Source organism: Callorhinus ursinus, unplaced genomic scaffold (genome assembly GCF_003265705.2).
Source record: "Callorhinus ursinus isolate GAN/ISIS: 27379988/994484 unplaced genomic scaffold, GSC_fseal_2.0 scaffold20, whole genome shotgun sequence".
Lineage (NCBI taxonomy): Eukaryota > Metazoa > Chordata > Mammalia > Carnivora > Otariidae > Callorhinus > Callorhinus ursinus.
In genome coordinates this window covers 13,978,990-14,005,006 of record NW_027397082.1, presented here as the reverse complement: position 1 = coordinate 14,005,006, position 26,017 = coordinate 13,978,990, and the positions used below count along the sequence as shown (strand labels likewise).

Below are 26,017 nucleotides of genomic sequence, written 5' to 3'. Positions count from 1 at the left end.
CTGTGAACCCCATGGGTGCCAGGGAGAGCAAGAAGGGGTGTGGTCTCCACCTCAGCATGAGCACTATCCCATGAAGTGTCCCAGGCTCCACTGACCATCTCTCTCCTCTGTGGCCACTCTTGTTTCCCAGCTTTATTGAGATATTATTCACATATAACGTATGTGAGTTTAAGATGGTACCTGATGGTTTGATGCATGTGTATACTGCAAAATGATTACCGCCATAAGGTTAGTTCACACCTCTGTCCCCTCACTTCATTATGATATTTTGTGTGTGATGATATCTTTAAAAATCTACTGTCTTAACAACTGTCAAGTATATATTACAGTGTTGTTGATTATAGTCACTAAGTTGTACATTAGATCCCCAGAAGTTACTCATTTAATAGCTGGAAATGTGTACCCTTTGACTCCCATCTTCCACCTCCCAACCCCTGGCAACCACCATCTACTCCCTGTTTCTGTGACTTGGTTTAGTCACTCTTAATCCATATAAATATCCAGAGTTGGGATACCAGCTACTAGAGTGTGCATGCTCAGACTGTGTCAACACATGCTCTGGGGGAACATGCCCCAGACACATAAAAAAGTGACCAGAAGTTATCATTTCCCCATTATGGGGCCAGATCCCCTTGTAGTCCTTGTGACAGGCTGTAGGATCATGTTCACAGTGGCATGGGTAGAAAATATATGACACTCCAAATGCAGAAGTGATTCCCATTTGTAAGTTATGTATGTGAATTATAAACCATTATTAGAAAACAGAAACGGTTGCTGGGAGAAACAGTGACAGAGAAATGAATTATAGATAGAACCAATACGTGTAACCATTTTAATATCACTTGATAATTTGATGTTGAAGTTATCAGAGTACTCATTACTCATTTCCCTCAGGAAAATTGATATATGTGTGTCTGTGCGGGTGTGTGTGTGTGTGTGTGTGTGTGTGTGTGTTTGTGTGTAGCCATTTGTGAAACATTTTAAGAGTACATAGGCTGATGTTGGGCATTTTGAACATTTGCTTCCTCAAAACATGGGATTGAATATTCTTAATTATGATTTCTTGTCCAAACACATAAACAGTGTTTAGAATGTGTCTCAATCATAGTGAAATTGTGTGTATATGTATACATAGTATGTATAAATAAGCAAATACATATAAATATATATTTAATATATAAACTACACAGATATAAACTATTTAGCAATTGTGCCTTTGCCACTCTTAGTATGGGAAGCAATAAGTGAAGTCTGTCCAAACTTAACTAATAACTGACGCATTATCTAAACAAGCCTAGAATTTTCCTTAAATGCTGAAAAGAAGCAAAGCATACTTGCTCCCTGTCTGTTCTAACCATTCAACCTCAAAGGTTTGCTACTCTCTTCAGGGGTGAAAAACCCGGCTGAGCACATCTCATCTCATCTAATTCTGATCCTAATCACAGTCAGAGCCTGACAATAACAGCTGATTACTCTCCCACCTCACCCCTGCCTCCCACCACCACCAGCTACCCCACAGCTTCCTGCTCCCATCTGTTTCTCTATTTTTAAGGTGAATATTGGGGAACAGGCTGATTGGCTGACTATTCTGATAGGAAGAGACTGACATATCTGCTCAGTCCCATGAAGGCAGAGGAGGGGGGTGAATAGAAGTGTGCATCATTCTGAGACAACCTTGACCTCCATGACCCCATATTGATAAGGTCCTCCAGACAATGCCCAAAGGAGTTAATTAATATTCTGTTAGCATAGAAGCTTCAACACTTGGTAATGCTCCTTCTGTCAAAAGGAGAATGATTTTTTTTTCTTTCCTTTTTTACTCTCAAGGGAGTGTAAGCAGGCTTAAGGAGGCTGCATTAGGACAGAAGCAGGAAAGAGAAATGTCTGAGACAATCAGCAGAAGTGGATCTTTCATACCTGAACAAACACGTAATCATCCTGGACAATCAAAGAGTCTGGGTCAATGTAGCCTGGGAAAGGTTTATTTCTGTTGGCCTCTGTGCAGTTCTGCATTCGGCAAGTTAGGTATTGTGAATCTGAAAAAAAAAAAAGGGTACATGGGATGTATACACACAGAGTATTGGACTCGGAGTGGACATTTTCCATTTCCCTTGCTATCTCCAATTCTTTAAACAAACCTCACATTCTTTAACTGCATTATTCAGCCTGTTATTATTGTTAAAAGTAGTATCGTTATTGTTTTACTCACTTTCTAGCAACACCATCGCCACTATGCCCCAGTGCCTCCACCAGATCTTGCCATCCTGGAATACTAAATTCTCATTAATTAATTCTCCCCTCCCAAACCTAAATGAAAACATTTTTAAAAACTGCCATTAATACTAGTGATTTTGTCGGGTATTTTTTGTTTCATTTTGTTTTGCACTTGTAGGCTCTTTCTCCACACTTTGACCTTTGACCAACAGGCAGGTAAACATGTCATACACGCAATCACCAGTCATCTCATGCAAGAAGTGTACTGTTATAAACAGGAAGATTCCATGGCAAGAAAAAGGCTTTTCTTCTCCTAAGGATTAGAAGTGAAACAGAATAGAGAGGAGATTCCTGAGTCCAAAGCTCTGCTCTCATTTTACAGAAAAGTAAACTAACCCCACCTGAGACTTCTGCTGCAGCAGAAGACCCTCTTCTGCCTCTCCCAGCAGATGGGAAACCTATCAGTGATAATAATTTTTACATAGATTTGATATCTATTGCTGGAAGTACACTGTACCAGGGAGGCTGTCTTGGTTTTTCAACTACAACTATTCTGCCCTGTCTACTAATCAGATGTCGCTTCCTTACTTAAAACTCCTTTTCCCTCATTGTATTTAAAATAAATTCAAACCCTCTAGGACCCACCACTCCAATTTCCCCACATGCTAATCTCTTCTTCTCTCTGTGATTCTTCTCATTTGGTCTCCTTTATGTTCGGAAATGTGGCCAAACTTTCTACCCACGTAAGAGACTTTTCATTTGTATTCCCTCTGCCTGAAATGCTTCTCTCCAGGTTGTTCACAAAGAACGTTCTAGATTTCAGTGCAGTATTACTTTGGAGAGTCTTCCATTATTACTATTGATCACACACCATTTTGTCAATTCCCTTCATGGAATTTATCACAATATAAAATACCTGTTCCTTATTTATTTCTGTCCTTCTCCATTAGACTATAATCTCCTTGAAGACAGTGACTGCCTTTTCTGGTTGTTCACTAACGTACCCCCAGGTTCTAATACTGTTCCAGGCACATATTGGGAAATAAGTAAATACTCACGGGAATGTGCTTCTTGAGATATATATATATATATATATATAAAATGAAAAAGTTTACTTTTTTATTTTGATGCTGAATGAAAGGATGAGTTTGCTTTTAGAACATCAGGGATATATACAGAAATCCACTCTTTCAAATTAAAAAGAGATCAGGAGATGAAGACTTACATGAAATGGGGGTACGCAACACTACTGAGTTGGATACAAGGATTTGCTAATGACTTCCTGAAGAAAATTTCCAGGATCATCTTTACTTAAGGAACTTGGGTAAACCTGTATTCCAGAAGGAGGACCACTAGGGGGCGGCATGCACGTTTCCTCCATCTGACCAATGACTGATGTAATTGCTGATAAGCTCTTAGGAGACTGGAGGAGACCATTATCTACAAAATCCTTCATCCTACTGCCATCTGTGGGGATGGGATGGCTCTGAAGTACTTTAAGCCATCTAGTCCTGGTGAAATCATCTCCAGAGATAAACTAAAGAAGAGCCACTACTCACTCTTAATTATCTCCTTTTGCAAACATTCTTAGTTTTAGTTATCATAGTTTTATTTTCAGGCATAACTCAAGATCTTTCTCCTTGAAGACAATTTCTGTGACTCAGTCCTTCCCCACCACTACAGCACACAAAATCTTTACCTCACAATTTCACACTCCACCAGACCCTTCTACAATTTTTAATCAACTTCTGTTTTCCTAAAGGTAGCCTGGGGGCACAGAAACAATGGACACTGGCAAGCTATGAGACCTGGGCTTGATCACTTACTAGCTGCATAGCTCAAAAGAAATCATTTCATCCTCCTGAGTCTTGCTACCCACATCCATTAAATGGGGATGCCAACATCACTGCTCTTGCAGTTTGGCTCTAATTAATGTATATGCTGCATGTTTTTCTAAACTCAAATGTATACAGATCTCAGTTGTTATCAATAATGGTAATATTCCTATTTTCTCTTTTGCTACCTTTCACAGTGATAAGATCAGTTTGGGGGCACACAGGAGGTCCTTTAAAAGGGTAGTTAAACTGAATTTGAGCACTCCAGTTATGTTTCTCTATCAGTTATGTTCCCTCAGTGACCTGCCAATACCCATTCTTCCCGGCCTCTTTAATAGAAAAGCCAATACTGGATCTGTAGGCTTGTCCTCCCTCCTGTGTGACTGATAAGTGCTCATACGCAAGGATTAATCCTTTTGGGTCTATGCCCATTCAAGGTCTTCCTACTCCCCTTGCCACTGGTTGGTTCAGGAAAGGGCATTAAAATCCTGTCATAGTAAATGAGAAGGGGCTGCAGGGGGGGGACGAGGAGCTACAGCAGAAGACCCTCTTCTGCCCCTCTAGAACACTGTGTCCAGTGGGAGGCTTGGGACTGCGTTAGCCTTCTTTTTACACAGAGGAGCCAGTCTTACAGTTAAACTTACATAATGAGTATGTAAAGAGATGGAAAGGACCTATTTCCAGATGACACTGAGTTACTGATTGTACTGAGCCCAGAGTTGCTCTCTGTGCTTCTTATGTGAGATAATGAATAAAAACAACGATTAACCAAACTGAATCAAAAGTTCTTGATTAAGAGGTCTTGGTCTTCAAATTACAAATACAACTTCCAATCAAAATTTCTTGGGACTGCCACCTAATGAGGACTTCTTGATAAATACACAGTGCTTGTTTTATGTGTAATGGAGTCTAAGAGTTTCTTTCTTAAGACTTTAACCTCCTTTTCAAAGGTTCCTGAACAAGCACAAGATGGAAAATATAAAGATACAATTTTCATATTTATAACTCAACTATTTGGAAATTGTGAATCTAAGGGATTTGGGAAGAAAATAAAAGAACAGGGAAACTAACGTTTGTTGACCATCTATGTACCAGGTACTCTGAAGCACGTTCACCTTTATTTCATACATTTAATCTTCACAGTATGACAAAGTATAATATATCAACTGATTTTTTAGATAAAGAGAATGAAGCTCAAATAGATCACGATTTATAGAAATGGCATTATGGGTTTCAAACTTGGTTGGCTCCAAGGCTTTTATTTCTACTACTCTATGCTGTGTGAAAAATGCCGATGAACTGGGGGCCAATTTTTGTTAAGTATATTTTGGCTTTGAGCTAAGTATCAATGCATACACCTAGATACAAAAAAAAAAAAAGACCAGTAAATTTATATTTTTTTGAGGTAATTTGGCAATATGAATCAAGACCCTTGAAAATGAGATCTTTTAACCTCACGTTCATTTCTGAGAATTCTACCCAAGGAAATAATTAGTGATCTATGCAAAGATTTAGCTATTTCAATATTTATCAGTGTTGTTTATAATAGAAAGAGAAAAGAATAGCCAAAAATGGGGGAATAATTTTTGAAAACTTCAGAACATGTATGGTTTGTGATTAAAACCGTGCTTCTAAAGAGTATACAAGTATGTACAGAAGTGCTTAATACTTTTCATATAATAAAAATAGTTTAGTGATTAATAATATTGTATCAATGTTAATTTCTTAGTTTTGAAAAACAGACTTTGGTTGTTCCAGATGTTAACATTAGGAGAAGCTAGGCAAAAGCTGTACTACTGTCTTGGTAACTTTTCTGCTTACCTAAAATTATTCTAAAATAAAAGTTTTTTAGGTTACCAAAATATGTGCGTATCAACCAGATTCTGGGCAAGTTGTATATATAGATACCTACATATGTATGTTTGCACTGGAAAAATGAATAAAAGATATATAGGAGATGTCAACAGTAGCATACAGGCAGTGATGTGAGAGAGGGAGACAACTCTGTGTGCAAATCCCCTGGTCAGTATCTCTTAACCCAGGGGGTGGAGGGGTTGTGGTCCACGGTAGGCTTGTGAGATCTGTCTCTCAAGACTTAGAGAACCATCTCTAATTCCTCTGCTTTTCGATCTTCCTCTACATGACACATATTGAGGTGGAGCACTATGAGCAATACGTGCCATGAGCCTGTCCTCTGGCTAAGAAATACAGAAGCTTCAGCTGGGTGACACAAGGAATGCCCCAGGAAGAGGTCTTAAAACCATTTCTTGCTTAGAGTGGCTCAAAGTGAAATTTGCAAGCTGAAGGGGAAATGAACAGGTTTGAGCTGCCTGCCCCTGGTAAAGTGTTCCTGGTTTGTTCTCTTTCTCCTTCTAATGGAAACAGAAAGAAATTGGCTGCACTTCATAATGAGGGACCAATCACTCTTATTCCCCTTGGGGCTTGCTGTAATAACATTAAGTATGATGAACTCTTTCCATATTCAATTCTAGTGAGTGTATGATGTGATTCCATAGGAAGTATCTTGTAATTTGGCATTAATTAACGTCAATTAATGCATGCAACTGCTAGACTTTAGAATTAATTTCATTACTTTCCCCACACAGATGTTTTCCTTGCCATAGGTAATTAGGGCTCTGGGGGCTCTTCACAGGCATCCTCACTCTTAGCAACAGTCGCTGCTTAGTGTCACACAGTTCCCACCCCTGCAAAATCTGTGATCTAGAGAAAGGCCACCTTTCAGGGGCCAGGCTTTGAGCAGAGGGACAGGGCTTTAAACGCAGTTTCAAGGCCTGCTAGCTTGGTAAACCTAAGCAGTGGCTGCACCTCTCTCAATGCCGATCTGTAAAACAGCGGCCGTGACGAGGGAAGAGCTCAGTCATGAAGGGCAAAGAGTCCGGTGCCAGGCTAGTCTGTGCTCCAGGAACAGGAGCTGGGGCTGCTACTGAGTGATCTCTCTTTATTACCAGTACTGCCCACTGCGTCTCATGGAACCGACTGTGAAGTACTCCAGATACTTCTACCTGACCCAGTAGCTTTCTTCATGTTCAATGTGTGGTTTGGGTTAAAGACTTGTTTTTTTTAAGTAATTTTTTTATGACACCATGAAAAATATTCTCCTTGCATAAGTAATAGATAATGGTGTGGGGCAGTGGTCAGGGGGCAGACCTGGAAAATAACTCAGGCTATGGGGAGGATGTGGGAGGCGTGCAGGGGCCTAGCACACGGGGCTGGCCAGCCTGCGGCCACATTGCTCTGCAAGTGCGCCCTTCTGCTGGGGGTGACGTTCTAGGTCCTAGGTCTATCTGCACTAAGCTGTGTGACTCAGAGAAAGTCACTTACTGAGCGAGCTAGGCTTCAGACTTTTCGTCTATGTAATGAAGATTATTAGAACTTTACAATTCAAAAAGGATGTTAAGAATCAGACTATCACTTTAACATCTGACAGGTCTTTACTCTACGCATTGAAACCTGTCCCCTTCCCACCCCTGCGCCAACAAACCTCTGTCATGTTGGTAAGTCTGTATCATCAGGGCTTCTGCAATTTCTAAACAGCACGCTCATTCCTGGCTGACACCCTATGTTCATTCAGACGGTTCCTCTGGTTTGAACTGCCCTTCCCTTGCCTGCCACCCCATCCAAACACATCCTGGGCTTTCTTTTATGGAGTTTTTCCTGAGGCTCAGGCTGACCTCTCTCTCCCTTCCCAGAATCTCTCCAAAGATGGCAGCAGTGGTATTAACCCCCAGAACAACCAGAGCAACCCTCTCCTCTGGGCTAGGAACCATGCTAAATGGATTGCATGCTTTTTCTCTTTTAAACTTTATAACAAAAAGTTCGAGAAAGTGGTAGTTTTTACAGATGAAGAACTCCAGACTTAGCGATGAGATTTGTATAAGCTCAAATGCTACTAAATGAAATGCAACACAGATCTCTAGGACTCTACCACTGATTTTATCATTCAACAAATATTTATTTAGCAACAAATCATTTCATATACCTTAATATTAGAAACGTTTCATTTTAAACAAAACCATAAACTCTGTAGGCAGTCACAAGCACTTTGGAACTCTCCCCATCCCCACTAATTTTCTTTTTTTTTCTTTTTTTTAATAATTTTTATTATGTTATATTAATCACCATACATTACATCATTAGTTTTTGATGTAGTGTTCCATGATTCATTGTTTGCGTATAACACCCAGTGCTCCATTCGATACATACCCTCTTTAATACCCATCACCAGGCTAACCCAACCCCCCACCCCGCTCCCCTCTAGAGCCCTCAGTTTGTTTTTCAGAGTCCATCGTCTCTCATGGTTCGTCTCCCCCTCTGACTTACTCCCCTTCATTCTTCCCCTCCTGCTATCTTCTTCTTTTTCTTTTTTCTTAACATATGTTGCATTATTTGTTTCAGAAATACAGATCTGTGATTCAACAGTCTTGCACAATTCACAGCGCTCACCATAGCACATACCCTCCCCAATGTCTATCACCCAGCCACCCCATCCCTCCCACCCCTCACCACTCCAGCAACCCTCAGTTTGTTTCCTGAGATTAAGAATTCCTCATATCAGTGAGGTCATATGATACATGTCTTTCTCTGATTGACTTATTTCACTCAGCATAACACCCTCCAGTTCCATCCATGTCATTGCAAATGGCAAGATCTCATTCCTTTGGATGGCTGCATAATATTCCATTGTGTATATATACCACTTCTTTATCCATTCATCTGTCGATGGACATCTTGGCTCTTTCCACAGTTTGGCTATTGTGGACATTGCTGCCATAAACAACGGGGTGCACGTACCCCTTCGGATCCCTACATTTGTATCTTTGTGGTAAATTCCCAGTAGTACAATTGCTGGATTGTATGGTAGCTCTATTTTCAACTGTTTGAGGAACCTCCATACTGTTTTCCAGAGTGGTTGCACCAGCTTGCATTCCCACCAACAGTGTAAGAGGGTTTAAAACAGGGCAGTTTTTAAAGTCCATATATCTGAATATATATCTTCCTTTTGTTCTTTATGTTGTTCTATTATTTTAGAACCTTCATATTAAATGTTCCCAACCAACACACACACAACACACACACACACACACACACACGTGTCAACATGCTTGTGCTCATGTACACTTCATTACCATCAGGTTTCTGGAACCCTCTGTGGCATGTACCAGTTAGAAATTGACATCTGCAAAGCTGAACTCCAGCTATGGCCCCTGAAAAGACTAAGTTCAATACATGTCTGTGAAAATTATAAACTTAGATCAAATGTTCTCCCTCAATATAATGACATTGTGGCATTGCGTTCTTCTATGAAATCTCTTGATTTTGGTCCAAGATAACTTTCTAAATGTTGTCTTTTATGGCTAGCCTTCTGACATTTAGGAGGCCATGATTACTACAGGAAGAGTTCTGAGATCATAAATTTTTTTGCCAAGCAAAAGACTAGAAATTAGGGACATGAAAGAGGCCATAAGGACATAATAATTTAATCCTAATACAAAACATCACTTGCCGGAGGAGTAGGAGACCTGGATTTCGTCTGGTCTCAGGAATTCAGGTGAATAGGGATCAAAACATTCTGAACACCTACGATCTCAACAGGAGACCGAAGAAGAGAGTAGCAACAACTCTCTGAACAGAGAAGCGACCACTTACTAGAAGGTAGGACATGCGGAGAAGTGAATCCGAGCCCATATTTGGGAGGATAGATGGCGGGGGAGGGGGCTTCCGTTTGCCGCTTCTGGCAAGTGATAGAGCCGTGGGGCACAAAATCGGAACATTTAGAAGTTGGCTCCTCTGAGTGACATCGCTCCAGTGGCTAAGCGGGGGGGTGGAACCCTCGCAGGACAGTGAGGTCTCAGGACCATCGGGGTCACAGAAAGACCGGGGGTGCCTGAGTGCAGCAGAGCTCCCAGGTATTGGAGCAGGGAAGCCGGCTGCAGAGACGGAGCCGAGGCGCGGGCTCTCAGCTCGGGGTTGCCATAAACTGTGATCCGCGGCCCAGTCGGGCCACTGCTCCTCCAGCAGGGACCCAACAAGCGGCAGAGCTGGGGAGACTCCCCTTCCTCCCCGGGGAGGAGCGGCGCGGGAGCGCACCACAGGGATCTGCTGGGTTTGGAGACTCCACACGGGGTCGGGTGCCAGAGATTGAAATGCTCGGTCACAGGCCGGGAGAGCACGCAGTGCGGCCGGAGACTGGGGAGACGGGAGAGACTGATTTATGTATTAGCCTGATCATATTTGATCATATTCGGCTTTTTTTTGTATTGTTGTGTTTTTGTTTTTATCTTTTCCTTTTTTTTCTTTCTTTCTTTTCTCTTTCTTTTTTCTTTCTTTCCCTTTCTTTTCCTCTGGTTTCAGGTCTTTTCTGATTTGTATAGAGTATATTTGCTGGGGACGTTGATAACCTGTTCGCATTTTGTCTCTCATTCATCTATTCTCCCCTGGACAAAATGACAAGGTGAAAAAAATCACCTCAGCAAAAAGAACAAGAGATAGTACCGTCAGCCAGGGACCTACTAAATATGGACATTAGTATGATGTCGGACTTAGAGTTCAGAATCATAACTTTAAAGATACTAGCTGGGCTTGAAAAAAGCATGGAAGTTATTAGAGAAACCCTTTCTGGAGAAATAAAAGAACTAAAATCTAACCTGGTCGAAATCAAAAGGGCTATTAATGAGGTACAATCAAACATGGGGGTACTGCTAGGATAAATGAGGCAGAAGAGAGAATCAGGGATATAGAAGACCAAATGATGGAAAATAAAGAGGCTGAGAAAAAGAGAGAGAAACGACTACAGGATCACGAGGGCAGAATTCGAGAGATAAGCGATACGATAAGATGAAACAACATTAGAATAATTGGGATACCAGAAGAAGAAGAAAGAGAGAGAGGGGCAGAAGGTATATTGGAGCAAATTATAGCAGAGAACTTCCCTAATGTGGGGAAGGAAACAGGCATCAAAATCCAGGAGGCACAGAGAACCCCTCTCAAAATCAATAAAAATAGGTCAACACCCCGACATCTAATAGTAAAACTTATGAGTCTCAGAGACAAAGAGAAAATCCTGAAAGCAGCTCGGGAGAAGAGATATGTAACTTACAATGGTAGAAACATTAGATTGGCAACAGACCTATCCACAGAGAACTGGTAGGCCAGAAAGGACTGACATGATATCTTCAGAGCACTGAACGAGAAAAATATGCAGCCAAGAATACTATATCCAGCTACGCTCTCATTGAAAATTGAAGGAGAGATAAAAAGCTTCCAGGAAAAGCAAAAACTAAAAGAATGTGCAAACACGAAACCAGCCCTCCAAGAAATATTGAAAGGGGTCCTCTAAGCAAAGAGAGAGCCTAAAAGCAGCACAGATCAGAAAGGAACAGAGACAAAATACAGTAACAGTCACCGTACGGCAATACAATGGCACTTAATTCATAGCTTTCAAAAGTTACCCTGAATGTAAATGGGCTATATGCCCCAATCAAAAGACACAGACTATGAGATTGGATTAAAAAACAAGACCCATCCATTTGCTGTTTGCAAGAGACTCATTTTAGACAAAAAGACACCCCCACATTGAAAGTGAGGGGGTGGAAAACCATTTAGCATGCTAATGGACACCAAAAGAAAGCTGGGGTGGCAATCCTTATATCGGACAAATTAGATTTTAAAACAAAGATTGTAATAAGAGATGAGGAAGGACACTATATCCTACTTAAAGGGTCTATCCAACAAGAAGATCTAACAATTGTAAATATCTATGCCCCTAACATGGGAACAGCCAATTATATAAGGCAATTGATAACAGAAGCGAAGAAACACACTGACAACAATACAATAATAGTGGGGGACTTTAACACCACCCTGACTGAAATGGACAGATCATCTAAGCAAAAGATCAACAAGGAAATAAAGACTTTAAATGACACACTGGACCAAATGGACTTCACAGACATATTCAGAACATTCCATCCCAAAGCAACGGAATACACATTCTTCTCTAGTGCCCATGGAACATTCTCCAGAATTGATCACATCCTAGGTCATAAATCAGGTCTCAACTGGTACCAAAAGACTGGAATTATTCCCTGCATTTTTTTAGACCACAATGCTTTGAAACTAGAACTCAATCACCAGAGGAAAGTCAGAAAGAACTCAAATACATGGAGGCTAAAGAGCATCCTACTAAGGAATGAATGGGTCAACCAGGAAATTAAAGAAGAATTAAAAAAAGTTCATGGAAACCAATGAAAATGAACACATAACTGTTCAAAATCTTTGGGATACAGCAAAGGCCGTCCTGAGAGGAAAGTATATAGAAATACAAGCCTTTCTCAAGAAACAAGAAAGGTCTCAAATACACAACCTAACCCACACCTAACGGAGCTGGAGAAAGAACAGCAAATAAAGCCTAAACCCAGCAGGAGAAGAGAAATCCTAAAGATCAGAGCAGAAATCAATGAAATAGAAACCAAAGAACAGAAGAGATCAAAGAAACTAGGAGCTGGTTCTTTGAAAGAATTAACTAGATTGATAAACCCCTGGCCAGACTGATCAAAAAGAAAAGAGAAAGGACCCAAATCAACAAAATCATGAATGAAAGAGGATAGATCACAACCAACACCAAAGAAATACAAACAATTATAAGAACATATTATGAGCAACACTATGCCAGCAAATTAGATCACCTGGAAGAAATGGGTGCATTCCTAGAGATGTATCAACTACCAAAATTGAACCAGGAAGAAATAGAAAACCTGAACAGACCTATAACCACTAAGGAAATTGAAGCAGTCATCAAAAATCTCCCAATAGACAAAAGCCCAGGGCCAGATGGCTTCCCAGGGGAATTCTATCAGACATTTAAAGAAGAATTAATACCTATTCTCCTGAAACTGTTCCAAAAAAGAGAAATGGAAGGAAAACTTCCAAACTCATTTTATGAGGACAGCCTTACCTTGATCCCAAAACCAGACAAAGACCCCTTCAAAAAGGAGAATTACAGACCAATATCCTTGATGAACATGGATGCAAAAATTCTCACCAAAATACTAGCCAATAGGATCCAACAGTACATTAAAAGGATTATTCACCACGATCAAGTGGGATTTATCTCTGGGCTGGAAGGCTGGTTCAACATCCGCAAATCAATCAACGTGATACAATACATTAACAAAAGAAAGAAGAAGAATCATATGATCATCTCAAAGGATGCAGAAAAAGCATTTGACAAAGTACAGCATCCTTTCTTGATCAAAACTCTTCAGAGTATAGGGATAGAGGGTACATACCTCAATATCATAAAAGCCATTTTCAAAAACCTACAGTGAATATCATTCTCAATGTGGAAAAGCTGAGAGCTTTTCCCCTAAGGTCAGGAACATGGCAGGGATGTCCACTCTCACCACTGCTATTCAACATAGTATTAGAGGTCCTAGCCACAGCAATCAGACAACAAAAAGAAATCAAAGCATCCAAATTGGCAAAGAGGAAGTCAAACTCTCACTCTTTGCAGATGATATGATACTGTATGTGGAAAACCCAAAAGACTCCACCCCAAAACTGCTAGAACTCATACAGGAATTCAGTCAAGTAGCAGGATATAAAATCAATGCACAGAAATCAGTGGCATTCCTATACACCAACAACAAGACAGAAGAGAGACAATCAAGGAGTCGATCCCATTTACAATTGCACCCAAAACCATAAGATACCTAGGAATAAATTTAACCAAAGAGGCAAAGGATCTGTACTCAGAAAACTATAAAATACTCATGAAAGAAATTGAAGAAGACACAAAGAAATGGAAAAACATTCCATGCTCATGGATTGGGAGAACAAACATTGTGAAGATGTCAATGCTACTTAGAGCAATCTACACATTCAATGCAATCCCCATCAAAATACCAGCCACTTTTTTCAAAGAAATAGAACAAATAATAGAACAAATAATCCTAAAAATCCTAAAAATAAAGAAGAGACCCCGAATAGCCAGAGGAATGTTGAAAAAGAAAAGCAAAGCTGGCGGCATCACAATTCCGGACTTCCAGCTCTATTACAAAGCTGTCATCATCAAGACAGTATGGTACTGGCACAAAAACAGACACATCGATCAATGGAACAGAATCGAGAGTCCAGAAATGGACCCTCAACTCTATGGTCAACTAATCTTCGACAAAGCAGGAAAGAATGTCCAATGGAAAAAAGACAGTCTCTTCAACAAATTGTGTTGGGAAAATTGGACAGCCACATGCAGAAGAATGAAACTGGACCATTTCCTTACACCACACACAAAAATAGACTCCAAATGGTTGAAAGACCTAAATGTAAGACAGGAGTCCATCAAAATCCTAAAGGAGAACACAGGTAGCAACCTCTTGGACCTCAGCCACAGCAACTTCTTCCTAGAAACCTCGCCAAAGGCAAGGGAAGCCAGGGCAAAAATGAACTATTGGGATTTCATCAAGATAAAAAGCTTTTGCACAGCAAAAGAAACAGTCCACAAAACCAAAAGACAACCGACATAATGGGAGAAAATATTTGCAAAGGACCTATCAGATAAAGGGCTAGTATCCAAAATCTATAAAGAACTCATCAAACTCAACACCCAAAGAACAAATAATCCAATCAAGAAATGGGCAGAAGACATGAACAGACATTTTTCCAAAGAAGACATCCAAATGGCCAACAGACACATGACAAAGTGCTCAACATCACTCGGCATCAGGGAAATCCAAATCAAAACTTCAATGAGATACCACCTCACACGCGTTCAGAATGGCTAAAATGAACAAGTCAGGAAACGACAGATATTGGCGGGGATGTGGAGAAAGGGGAACCCTCCTACACTGTTGGTGAGAATGCAAGCTGGTGCAGCCACTCTGGAAAACAGTATGGAGGTTCCTCAAACAGTTGAAAATAGAGCTACCATACGAGCCAGCAATTGCACTATTGGGTATTTACCACAAAGATACAAATATAGGGATCCAAAGTGGTACATGCACCCCAATGTTTATAGCAGCAATGTCCACAATAGCCAAACTGTGGAAAGAGCCAAGATGTCCATCGACAGATGAATGGATAAAGAAGAAGTGGTATATATACACAATGGAATATTATGCAGCCAACCAAAGGAATGAGATCTTGCCATTTGCAACGACATGGATGGAACTGGAGGGTGTTATGCTGAGTGAAATAAGTCAATCAGAGAAAGACATGTATCATATGACCTCCCTGATATGAGGAATTCTTAATCTCAGGAAACAAACTGAGGGTTGCTGGAGTGGTGGGGGGTGGGAGGGAAGGGGAGGCTGGGTGATAGACATTGGGGAGGGTGTGTGCTATGGTGAGCGCTGTGAATTGTGTAAGACTGTTGAATCACAGACCTGTACTTCTGAAACAAATAATGCAACATATGTTAAGAAAAAAAGAAAAAGAATATAGCAGGAGGGGAAGAATGAAGGGGAGTAAGTCGGAGGGGGAGATGAACCATGAGAGATGATGGACTCTGAAAAACAAACTGAGGGTTCTAGAGGGGAGGAGGGTGGGGGGATGGGGTAGCCTGGTGATGGGTTTAAAGAGGGCACATTCTGCATGGAGCACTGGGTGTTATGCACAAACAATGAATCATGGAACTCTACTTCAAGAACTAATGATGTAATATATGGTGATTAATATAACAATAAAAAAAAATCTGCTCTGAAAAACAAAATATCACTTGCCCACTACAAGGCAGTGTGGTGAGTGTACCTCTGGAAGGATCAGGTGTGTCCCACCCCCAGGTGAGGGACACACAAATTTATACCCTTCCACAGACGGTCTACCTTGTGCCACGACTTCTCCTTGACTGCAGCTATTTTACTTTGCGTCACACACAACTGTGGACCTGTTACGCTTCCCTGGCCTACAGTACTTTGGGGGACAGAGACCACTTTACTATTCACTCTAATGCACAGAGGGAACAATGACCTGTGTGGGGGTAGGGCGGGGACACCCGTGGAAGGCTTTGTGGAGGACCTGAGAAAAGTCTGGAAGGCTGCTTGGAACGGTGACAGGGTGAGTGATAAGGATGAATCCAGAAAGAAGGAACACTGGTGACAGCACAGAGGCATGAGGGGCAGGGTATGAGATGTGTCTGAGGAATGCTCCCTGTCTGTTCTGTGGGAAAACCACGCTGGAAATCCAGTTTAATGGAGAAAAGACACAAAGTTATCTAGAAGGTCACACTGAAGCACATTTGTTCAAACAACTTTCCAAATGGTAGGAAAACCAGAAGGAACAAAAGCAGGAGTAAAAGTGGGAAGGAAAAAGAGAGGAAGGGGAGAAATGAAAGCAGTTTGGTGCATGGGGGAAAAAGCACACAGAATTTTTTCCAGGGTTTTTGGGGGAGAGGTGTACAATGTCTACTTAGATGTGTTCACATGTTATGTGATTAATTTCAGGAAAAAGAATCTGTTCAAGGGATTGCCTCTGAGGCACGTGGGTATGGTCAATCCACTATTTCTTCACTTAATAACCTTCTATTTTTATCACCCTCAATACTAAATATCATACTTGGAACATGGCCAATATTCAACCAAGACCAATAGAGTACAATTTCTGCCTTTCATGGTGGAATGAACAAAAATGACACATTGGCCTGTCCTGTCTATATCCCTGGCCTTCCTGCTATCCGCCCCCCCGCCCCTGCCAAGCATGGCCATACTCCATATCATTTGCATGCGCTCTTCCATCCATCTGGAATGCTATTCCACCAGGCTGTCTCCCTTACCTCCATAAAGACTTGGCTCAAACATCAAATGCCACCTTATCAGAGATTCCTTCCTTGACCTCCCCTCCCCCTCAATCACTACTCCCCTTGCTCTGCTTTGTTTTACTTCCTGGAACTTAGCACCACTTGGCATTATACACACGTTTAGAACGTCTCCCCTAACTACAAGGGAAACTCTATGAGAGCAGGGCCTTTGCAACGTTCCCTCCTATCTCCCATCCGTGTCTAGGACAGCACGCAGCACAACATACAGTCCAACAGTACCTGCTGAATGAATGAATAATAGGGCTTCAAATTCTAGCCCTGAGGCAATGGCCAAAACATTTAATCACTAAAAGCCTTGTTTTCCTCAAAGTTAAAATGAGAAAAATAACAATAGAGTCTACTCACAAGAATCGGTATAAGTAATGCAGCTGAAAAGTACCTAGTGCTGCAGTAGCACCAGGCGAATGAGAGGAATATAATGCATAGTACTAGCATTACTGTTGCTTGACAACATGCAGGACCAAGGAAGGAAATGTGTGAGTGCCAAGACCATTATGACACTTTTTTTTTTTTTGGAAGCAGGAGTAAGAAGCATTAGGAATTTTCCAGACACTTGGAAATTGCCATACATGTTATATGGACTAGTGCTGCTATGTCCTGGGGGATCCTGAAAACCCAGGAGAGATGCAGACCTCTGTCATCGAGTGAGGGCCAGGGGAAAACAGGCTTCGCCTGCACACTCTGTCCTCTCTTCCTGAGCATGAGAAGTAAGGGCACAGACCTCCTCCCGGCCTGCTGGGCACACAGCATGCAAGGGAAGTAGCACAGAAGCGTACAAAGAGCCCACTCTGAAAGCTGCCCAGCGGGGCCCGCCCCTGCATGTTCCTGTTAGGTTTTCACTGCTGTGTGGAGGGGCCTGTGTTACCATGTTGCATGCTTTTCTGGTTGGTTTTCAGGGCTGTCTTTAAGGCTACTAAATCAGAGAGGCCAAGCCGAAATCACTAGGGGTTGAAATCAAGCGGCTTTTGCAATATGAACAATGGGGTCAGAAGGAGGCAGCCAGGAGAAAAAGCCAAGTGCAAAGTGCCCCCGCACTGCCTCATCCCTGATGCCTGCTGTGGGCACAGGCAAGAGGGGAGAGGTGCTTGTTCAGCATGCTGGAGACTAGGAGGGGGCCATCGGAGTCTGCAGCCGCCCCGAACTGGAATCTTCTAGCCTCTTCCCAGGTCCCACCTCAGAAACTGTTCCTAAACTGACTGAAAAGAAGGTAAAATGAAGGTTATGAAATGTGGGGTCGAATAATGCCAGTTGGTGGGTCAGTGCTGGGACCCTCACTGGAGTGGGAGTGGCCAGTTTGACTTTTTTTTTTTTTGTATAGAAATGCCCAAGTGTTCGTCTTCTCCGGAACATTAAAGAGATTGACTAACTTTTAAAGGTGCACTGATGAGGAAACACAAATAGCCATGAAAAATAAATAAAAATTCTTTTACCTCATTCACGATTAAATAAATGAAAATGAAAACAATAAGGATATAGCTCTTTGCTCATCAGATGGGTTATGTTTAAAAAATCTTTGATAATGTCTCGGGCTATTGAAGGCTTACAAACACAAGCATCCTAGCATCATCATACTGACAGTATGCAATGATACAACCATCTCAGAGGACAATGTAACAAGTATACAATGTATATTATTGTATATCAATGTACACATTCTCAGATCCGGAATTTGCCTTCAGTAATTTCTCTTCCCAGCAGGGCTTACTGCCTGCACAAGTCTGAATGCTTATTAACCAAATCAGTAGTGTGTGTGTGTGTGTGTGTGTGTGTGTGTGATGTATTAGCACTGTGTTTTTTTTTTTATAGTCATTGGTCACGAAGTGGCTACATTTGCATGTGTTGATATGGAAAAATTTTAACTTGCTATTGTGCTCGCCAACAGCGAATTTGGCAATAATGGTTTTACGGCACGAACATCTGTGAATGTGTATGCACGTGTACTCACATGCATACTCACCTGTGTAAGCCCGAACAATTTCTGTAAAAATGCAGAAGAAATATTAAAAAAAAAATAGTACCTCTGGGGAATGGGAATGAAGGTCAAGAAGCAGATTTTACTTTTCACTTGATGCACCTGAGTATGACTTATCTTTTTATTGTCATTGTTGCTACTCTTGTTATAAAAGTAACCTATTTCTATAGGAAGAACTGAAAGCACCCCATAGGTCACCTTCTGAGGTCTGATGAGAACTGAGGTCTCCATCCCAGCCCCTCAGCATTGTACCCACGCTCCCCCCATTCAGACGTTGCTAGGCAAGCCGCTCAATACGCAAGTCAACCGGAGCACTGGAAAATGGGAAGTAGAATGGGATGTACAGTTCTCACCCAAGACCAGAATTTGTGGGAAGGTGGCTATATAAAGTTGTGACTCTCCTCTGATTTTTATTTCAGCTTGTAAAATGCTAGTCTGTGGTTCATTTCAGCAAGAGTTTTTGGACAATCATTTTCACAGTTGATTAAAGGGCCAAGGTTGTTTCTCCCCAGTGAAAGAGATTAGTCCTTGTGCAAGTTGTTACAAGGTTACTTACTCATGCAAATAGACAATGAGCCCAGTAATTGTCCCTTGTTCCCTGTTCATGTTAGCACGGATCACCACCAGTACGGAAATAGTCATGTCACTGACCAGGCCTTTCATTTCAGAAGTCAGAGGGAGGGGCGATAAAGGTCAAACCTGATACTGCAAGTTTTCTTGCAAGATGATATTTACAGATGTGCATAGAGAACTCTGCATTCCTATGTAATTGCCATGTGAAGAATTCTGATCACAGTTACATTCTTTTCCTCCAAAATCACATATACGTAACATGCAGAGCCCTTCAGGACTCTGTAGACCCTATGGTTAAAGCCCTTTAAGAAGACATGCTTACACAGATAAGGTTATTTATTAAGTCAACAAATGGGTCAGTCTCTGAGCTTTGTTTGTACAGAGAATCAAAATAAAATGAGATATGGCTTTACACAAAGCTTTCAATCCAGCAGTTTAGTCAACATTTTCTAACTACATACATTACATACATATACAGAAATGCACCTATATTAGGTGAATCGATAGAATAGGTTTCCTTTTTATGGTTTTAATGCACTGGGCAGCAGTTTTAATGTACTGGGTACATAGGATGCCTGAGTGCATTCACATTCATACACACACATGATAGTCAAATAGTAAAATCTTTGTCTCTGGGATGAGGACCTGTCAATTTGTCCTCAGTTAAATGCAGGGGCCAATAACAAATGCCACATCCAATAAACATGTTCAAAATTTTCCAGTAATAATTCCTGTGATAGATGGTAATTGAGGTTGCTCTCCACCGCCTGCCTCCCAAGGCAGAGAGGTAATGCAAGGAAGAATAACATCCTTGTCACAGTGTAAACTACAAGACATCCGGATTCCAGAGCACAGTGGCAGAAATGTCTATGGTAGTCATAGACTGTCGCAGAGCAAGGAAAAAAAAAAAAAAGCTCTTTCCAGAGCTTACCTGCCCTCAGCTATGGAGCTCTGGAGACTTCAGGTGAAGCAGAAATCAATTATAAAATGTAATCTAGGGAAATGTGAAATGAGACTAAAACTGAACTTTGAATAACAAGCCCAGATAAGCATTTGTAAGCCACCCTATGGGGATGAGCCAAATAAGCTACTGAGGGCTTGTTCCTGTGTCAAAATAACAGAATTCCTGAATCCATTAAAATCAGAAAGCAATCACTTATCCAAAGTCAAAATATTGTATTATTTTGGCATATACTCAACAAGATGTATAAACAATGGGTTCCACAGCCTTAAATTTTGTCCTGAATACTACAGAAGGATCTCAATCAGAAAATAGAGAAGTGACATACAGACATTAGAATTCCTGGAGCAACTGACCAGCCTGGAACCTGGGTTTAATAAATACAGTCTCCGCTACATATGCTAATACCTTACTACTCTGATCTCTCTGTGCTCTTTCCTTCTCTCCCCTTCCTCTGTTTCTTTGCCCTGGAGTCCTGGTTACCAAGTACCTTGAGAAAGAGGAAGAGGGAGAGGAAGGAAGAAAGAGAGAGAGAGAGAGAGAAAGAGAGGGACTGGATATGATACTTAAAAAATCTCTTTTTTTAATACCCAGTCAGGTCAGGCATTATGCCTAGATCCTTTATTTCAATTGGTAGGTAATTTTTTTTCTGTTCTGTTTTGACAGGGATAACTTTTCAAATTAAATCCCTTTATTGAATTTTCACTCTTGGGTAGTTTCTGAAGATGCTGCCTTTGCAAAAAAGTAAAATAAAATAAATAAAATTAGAACTGATCTATTTCATGCCATGTGAAAGCTGAGCCCGAGATGACAGTTTGGCATTATCTACCTTCATGGCTGCAGGGAGCATAGGAATAATGTTGGGTGAAAGAAAACGTGCACATCAGGGAAAGTGACGGCCTTATTGTTTTCAGGATATGGGCTTATGTGCATTAGATGCCACAAGCCAGAAGTGGTATTATCCCCAAAAGCTTGAAAATGAAAGCAATCTGGGATGTTACCAATTCCATCCGGAGCTTCCTAAACAAGAGGTGCAGTCATGGGAAACAGACCCTAAAGCTCTTTCATTAGTTTTACGTTGTGGGACTTTTTTACTTTAAATGTGTTCCGCTGACCAGCAGCACAGGCTTCGCCTGGGAACTTATTAGGAATGCAGACTCTTGGGCCCCTGTTGAATCAGAATCCACATTTTAACAAGATCCCTCACTGGGCCATGTTATGTTCAAATTTGAGATGCAATGCCCTAAAATTTTCCAACTTAGTAAGTGATTCGGTCACCCTGACAATTGGTCAACTATGTATCCACTCACTCAACTAATATTTACTAAGCTCCATCTACATGTTGACAATGTGGCATGTGCTGGAGAAGCGATATTGACTGAAGATGCACATGGCCCCTCCTATCCTAGAACCCAGAGGCCAATTCATTGTAATTAATCACTATGGATGGTTCAGACATCCATTTCTACTTTTTTAGCTTTTTATTTTGAAGTAATTTTAGGCTCACATAAAAGTTGCAAAAACTAGTATAAGAGTTGCCCTGTACCCTTTCTTGGCTTCCCCCAAAGATAACATCCAGTATAACCACAGAATGAAAGCAAATAAAGCATGAAATCGGTTTAGACTGGGAGTTCAAGAAAGACTCTCCTAAGAAATGGATGCCTTCTCTGGTTATGATATTATTCTATGGTTTTTTTGAAACCATATCTGATAAAATAAGGAAACTGGAAAAACAAATCAAAAAACAGCGGCAAAAACATAATCATAACAATAACTACAAAAACACTTCAGAAATAAGAAACGGGGGCATTTCCTCATTACCTGGAAAGGAAAACACCTTGACTGGATGAGAGATGTTGGAAATTGTTAAGGCAACTCTGGATTACTAAGGACTTGGACTATTGCTGCTATGTTTTCCCTAGACACAGACTTGGCTCATGGTAGATTGGTAAAACTAGTATTACTATGAACATCATGGAGAAGATGAATTACTTACGACCATCTACAGTTCTGGCCTCGAGATGCACAAGATCTGGTTCCTTATTTGACCCCATCACAGACCTAAAAAAATAAAAATGGAGAAAGAGGAAAAGGAAGACCAACATTAATGACTTCACATGTGCCTCAGAGAAACTCAGTGGAGCCCAGGGACTACTAATGTTCGCAGGATTTAAACACCACAATCCTTGGAATACATCTGCCGTATTTATTTATATAGCCTGACAGTAAAATTTCCACTTCAAATAAAGCTCTAATGAAACCTTTATTTGATGAAGGCCAGGCTTAAGTCTGACAAGGATATTGCGTGTTATTAGCTCCGACCTGCAAATAAGTCCTACACATGGCCCGGATGTCCTCCTGTGACAATCTCACTAACCATATATTAGACTTTCAAGACATAGCAGGCAAATTCCAGGCAGGCTGCTTTAGCTGGGTTGCTTGAACAGTGATTTCCAAAGCAAACTGATCTAATTAATTTTTTCATTTGAAATTAGCAGAACTGGTTCCCCTATCCTACGCACTATGAACATATCATGTGACTCCACCCGATGCAGGGGCCAGTATTGGCACAGAGGGACCATGCTCTGTGTCACTGAACCAGTGTGAGAGGAAAATGCAGATGCACCATACTTCACAGTAGGTGCTTGGAACCATATGTGTAAGCAAAATAAAATAAAAGCAAAATAAAAGTCTATTTAAAATGCCTTGGAGGCACCTATTATTTAGTGTAGTCTTGCAGTAAGCCTTATTAAGTAGAAAATAATTATTCTGTTACCTGAGCTATAATAGATAGTCAAATGTTGAATGAAAGAAGGAAGGAAATGAACAGAGGGCAGGAGTATATAATGGTCTGTGAGCTCTTTGAAATAAGTAAATTAATCATTATCCTAAGGGCATTCCCAGAACTCTTCTTATTTGAACTCATTTTCTGAGCTCAAAGAGTCTGAAGCATAGTTAGCTTAGTCTCTCTTCATCTTAAGAAGTCTCCTAAAGGCCCAATTATCACTGTCAGTAACTTTTCTCTGATTGATACATGGCCTGAAATTCAGAGTCTATGCTCGAAACACTAAACCCTGCTTTCTTCTCTCCAGCAGCCGAAAAGTCCTAGTAAGGGTTTGATAATTTTCCCCAAAGAGCCAGGGGACACGCACTGGGACACTCCACAACCTTGGAATCAGAATGCGGGCAGTCGGTGATAATCTGACCATCACTTAAGTTGCTGGTCCAGGGAGGGAGGCTCTCCATTTCCCACACTGAAGCCCCAACTGGATCCACAGGCGACCTCTTCTGACGAGGCCATAGTCAGGAGATTAAGAAAGAAAACAAGCTCCTTAAAAGTCTTCCAGCTAGAAATCTCAGCAGCTAACTAGTTTTTGTAAATTATTAGTGGGTAGTTCCATACTGTTCACCTCGCACCGTGCCGGCTACCCTGGGTTTCTTCCTTGAAATGACTAGCACTTGTAATTCCCAGAAGGCTGGCACTGCAGAAACACAATGGTAAAAACTAACATGCAGACCTATCTGCTTGGCTCATGGTGAGTGTCAGTGCGAGACGAAATAAGTACCCTTCATCCAGTTGTATCTTTCCATGTGCTCATGGCCCCAAATCAATATGAGCAGTTGTCTCTTAAGATCTTTTTTTATTTCTAAAAGAATAAACAAGATTGATAAACCCCTGGCCAGACTTATCAAAAAGAAAAGAGAAATGACCCAAATCAACAAAATCATGAATGACAGAGGAGAGATCACAACCAACACCAAAGAAATACAAACAATTATAAGAACATATGAGCAACTATATGCCAGCAAAATAGATAATCTGGAAGAAATGGATGCATTCCTAGAGATGTATCAACTACCAAAACTGAACCAGGAAGAAACAGAAAACCTGAACAGACCTATAACCACTAACAAATTGAAGCAGTCATCAAAAATCTCCCAACAAACAAAAGCCCAGGGCCAGATGGCTTCCCAGGGGAATTCTACTAAACATTTAAAGGAGAATTAATACCTATTCACCTACTGTTCCAAAAAATAGAAATGGAAGGAAAACTTCCAAACTCGTTTTATGAGGCCAGGATTACCTTGATCCCCAAACCAGACAAAGACCCCATCAAAAAGGAGAATTACAGACCAATATCCTTGATGAACATGGATGCAAAAATTCTCACCAAAATACGAGCCAGTAGGATCCAACAGTATAATTAAAAGTATTATTCACCATGACCAAGTGGGATTTATCCCTGGGCTGCAAGGTTAGCTCAACAACTGCAAATCAATCAATGTGATACAATACATTAACAAAAGAAAGAACAAGAATCATATGATCCTCTCAATAGATGCAGAAAAAGAATTTGACAAAGTACAGGATCCTTTCTTGATCAAAACTCTTCAGAGTATAGGCATAGAGGGTACATACCTCAATATCATAAAAGCCATCTATGAAAAACCAACAGCGAATATCATTCTCAATGGGGAAAAGCTGAGAGCTTTCCCCCTAAGGTCAGGAACATGGCAGGGATGTCCACTCTCACCACTGCTATTCAACATAGTATTAGAAGTCCTAGCCACAGCAATCAGACAACAAAAAGAAATGAAAGGCATCCAAATCGGCAAAGAGGAAGTCAAACTCTCACTCTTTGCAGATGATATGATATTTTATGTGGAAAACCCACAAGACTCCACCCCAAAACTGCTAGAACTCATACAGGAATTCAGTAAAGTGGCAGGATATAAAATCAATGCCTAGAAATCAGTGGTATTCCTATACACCAAAAACAAGACAGAAGAGAGAAATTAAGGAGTCGATCCCATTTACAATTGCACCCAAAACCATAAGATACCTAGGAATAAATCTCACCAAAAAGGCAAAGAATCTGTACTCAGAAAACTATAAAATACTCATGGAAAAAACTGAGGAAAACACAAAGAAATGGAAAACTTTCCATGCTCATGGATTGGAAGAACAAATATTGTGAAGATATCAATGCTACCTAGAGCAATATACACATTCAATGCAATCCCTATCAAAATACCATCCACTTTTTTCAAAGAAATGGAACAAATAATCCTAAAAGTTGTACGGAACCAGAAAAGACCCCAAAAAGCCAGAGGAATGTTGAAGAAAAGCAAAGCTGGTGGCATCACAATTCCAGACTTCAAGCTCTATTACAAAGCTGTCATCATCAAGACAGTAGGGTACTGGCACAAAAACAGACACATAGATCAAAGGAACAGAATAGCCCAGAAATGGACCCTCAACTCTATGGTCAACTAATCTTTGACAAAGCAGGAAAGAATGTCCAATGGAAAAAAGACAGTCTCTTCAACAAATGGTGTTGGGAAAATTGGACAGCCACATGCAGAAGAATGAAACTGGACCATTTCCTTACACCACACACAAAACTAGACTCCAAATGGTTGAAAGACCTAAACGTGAGACAGGAGTCCATTAAAATCCTAAAGGAGAACACAGGCAGCAACCTCTTCGACCCCAGCCACAGCAACTTCTTCCTAGAAACATAGCCAAAGGCAAGGGAAGCAAGGGCAAAAATGAACACTTGGGACCTCATCAAGATAAAAAGCTTTTGCACAGCAAAAGAAACAGTCCACAAAACCAAAAGACAACC

At 40.9% G+C, this 26,017-nt stretch overlaps 1 protein-coding gene across 5 annotated transcripts in view; it reads right to left on the bottom strand.

Moving 5' to 3' along the window:
• SORCS1 (sortilin related VPS10 domain containing receptor 1) overlaps nucleotides 1-26,017 on the bottom strand; it is a 572,578-nt gene that overhangs the window by 130,196 nt on the left and 416,365 nt on the right. For all 5 annotated transcript variants that reach the window (XM_025880696.2, XM_025880698.2, XM_073904224.1 and 2 more), the window contains exons 6-7: nucleotides 22,384-22,448; nucleotides 1,918-2,036 (exon numbers count right to left, since the gene is read on the bottom strand). In XM_025880696.2, coding sequence (XP_025736481.1) covers nucleotides 1,918-2,036; nucleotides 22,384-22,448 — 184 coding nt within the window. The remainder of the gene's footprint in view (nucleotides 1-1,917; nucleotides 2,037-22,383; nucleotides 22,449-26,017) is intronic.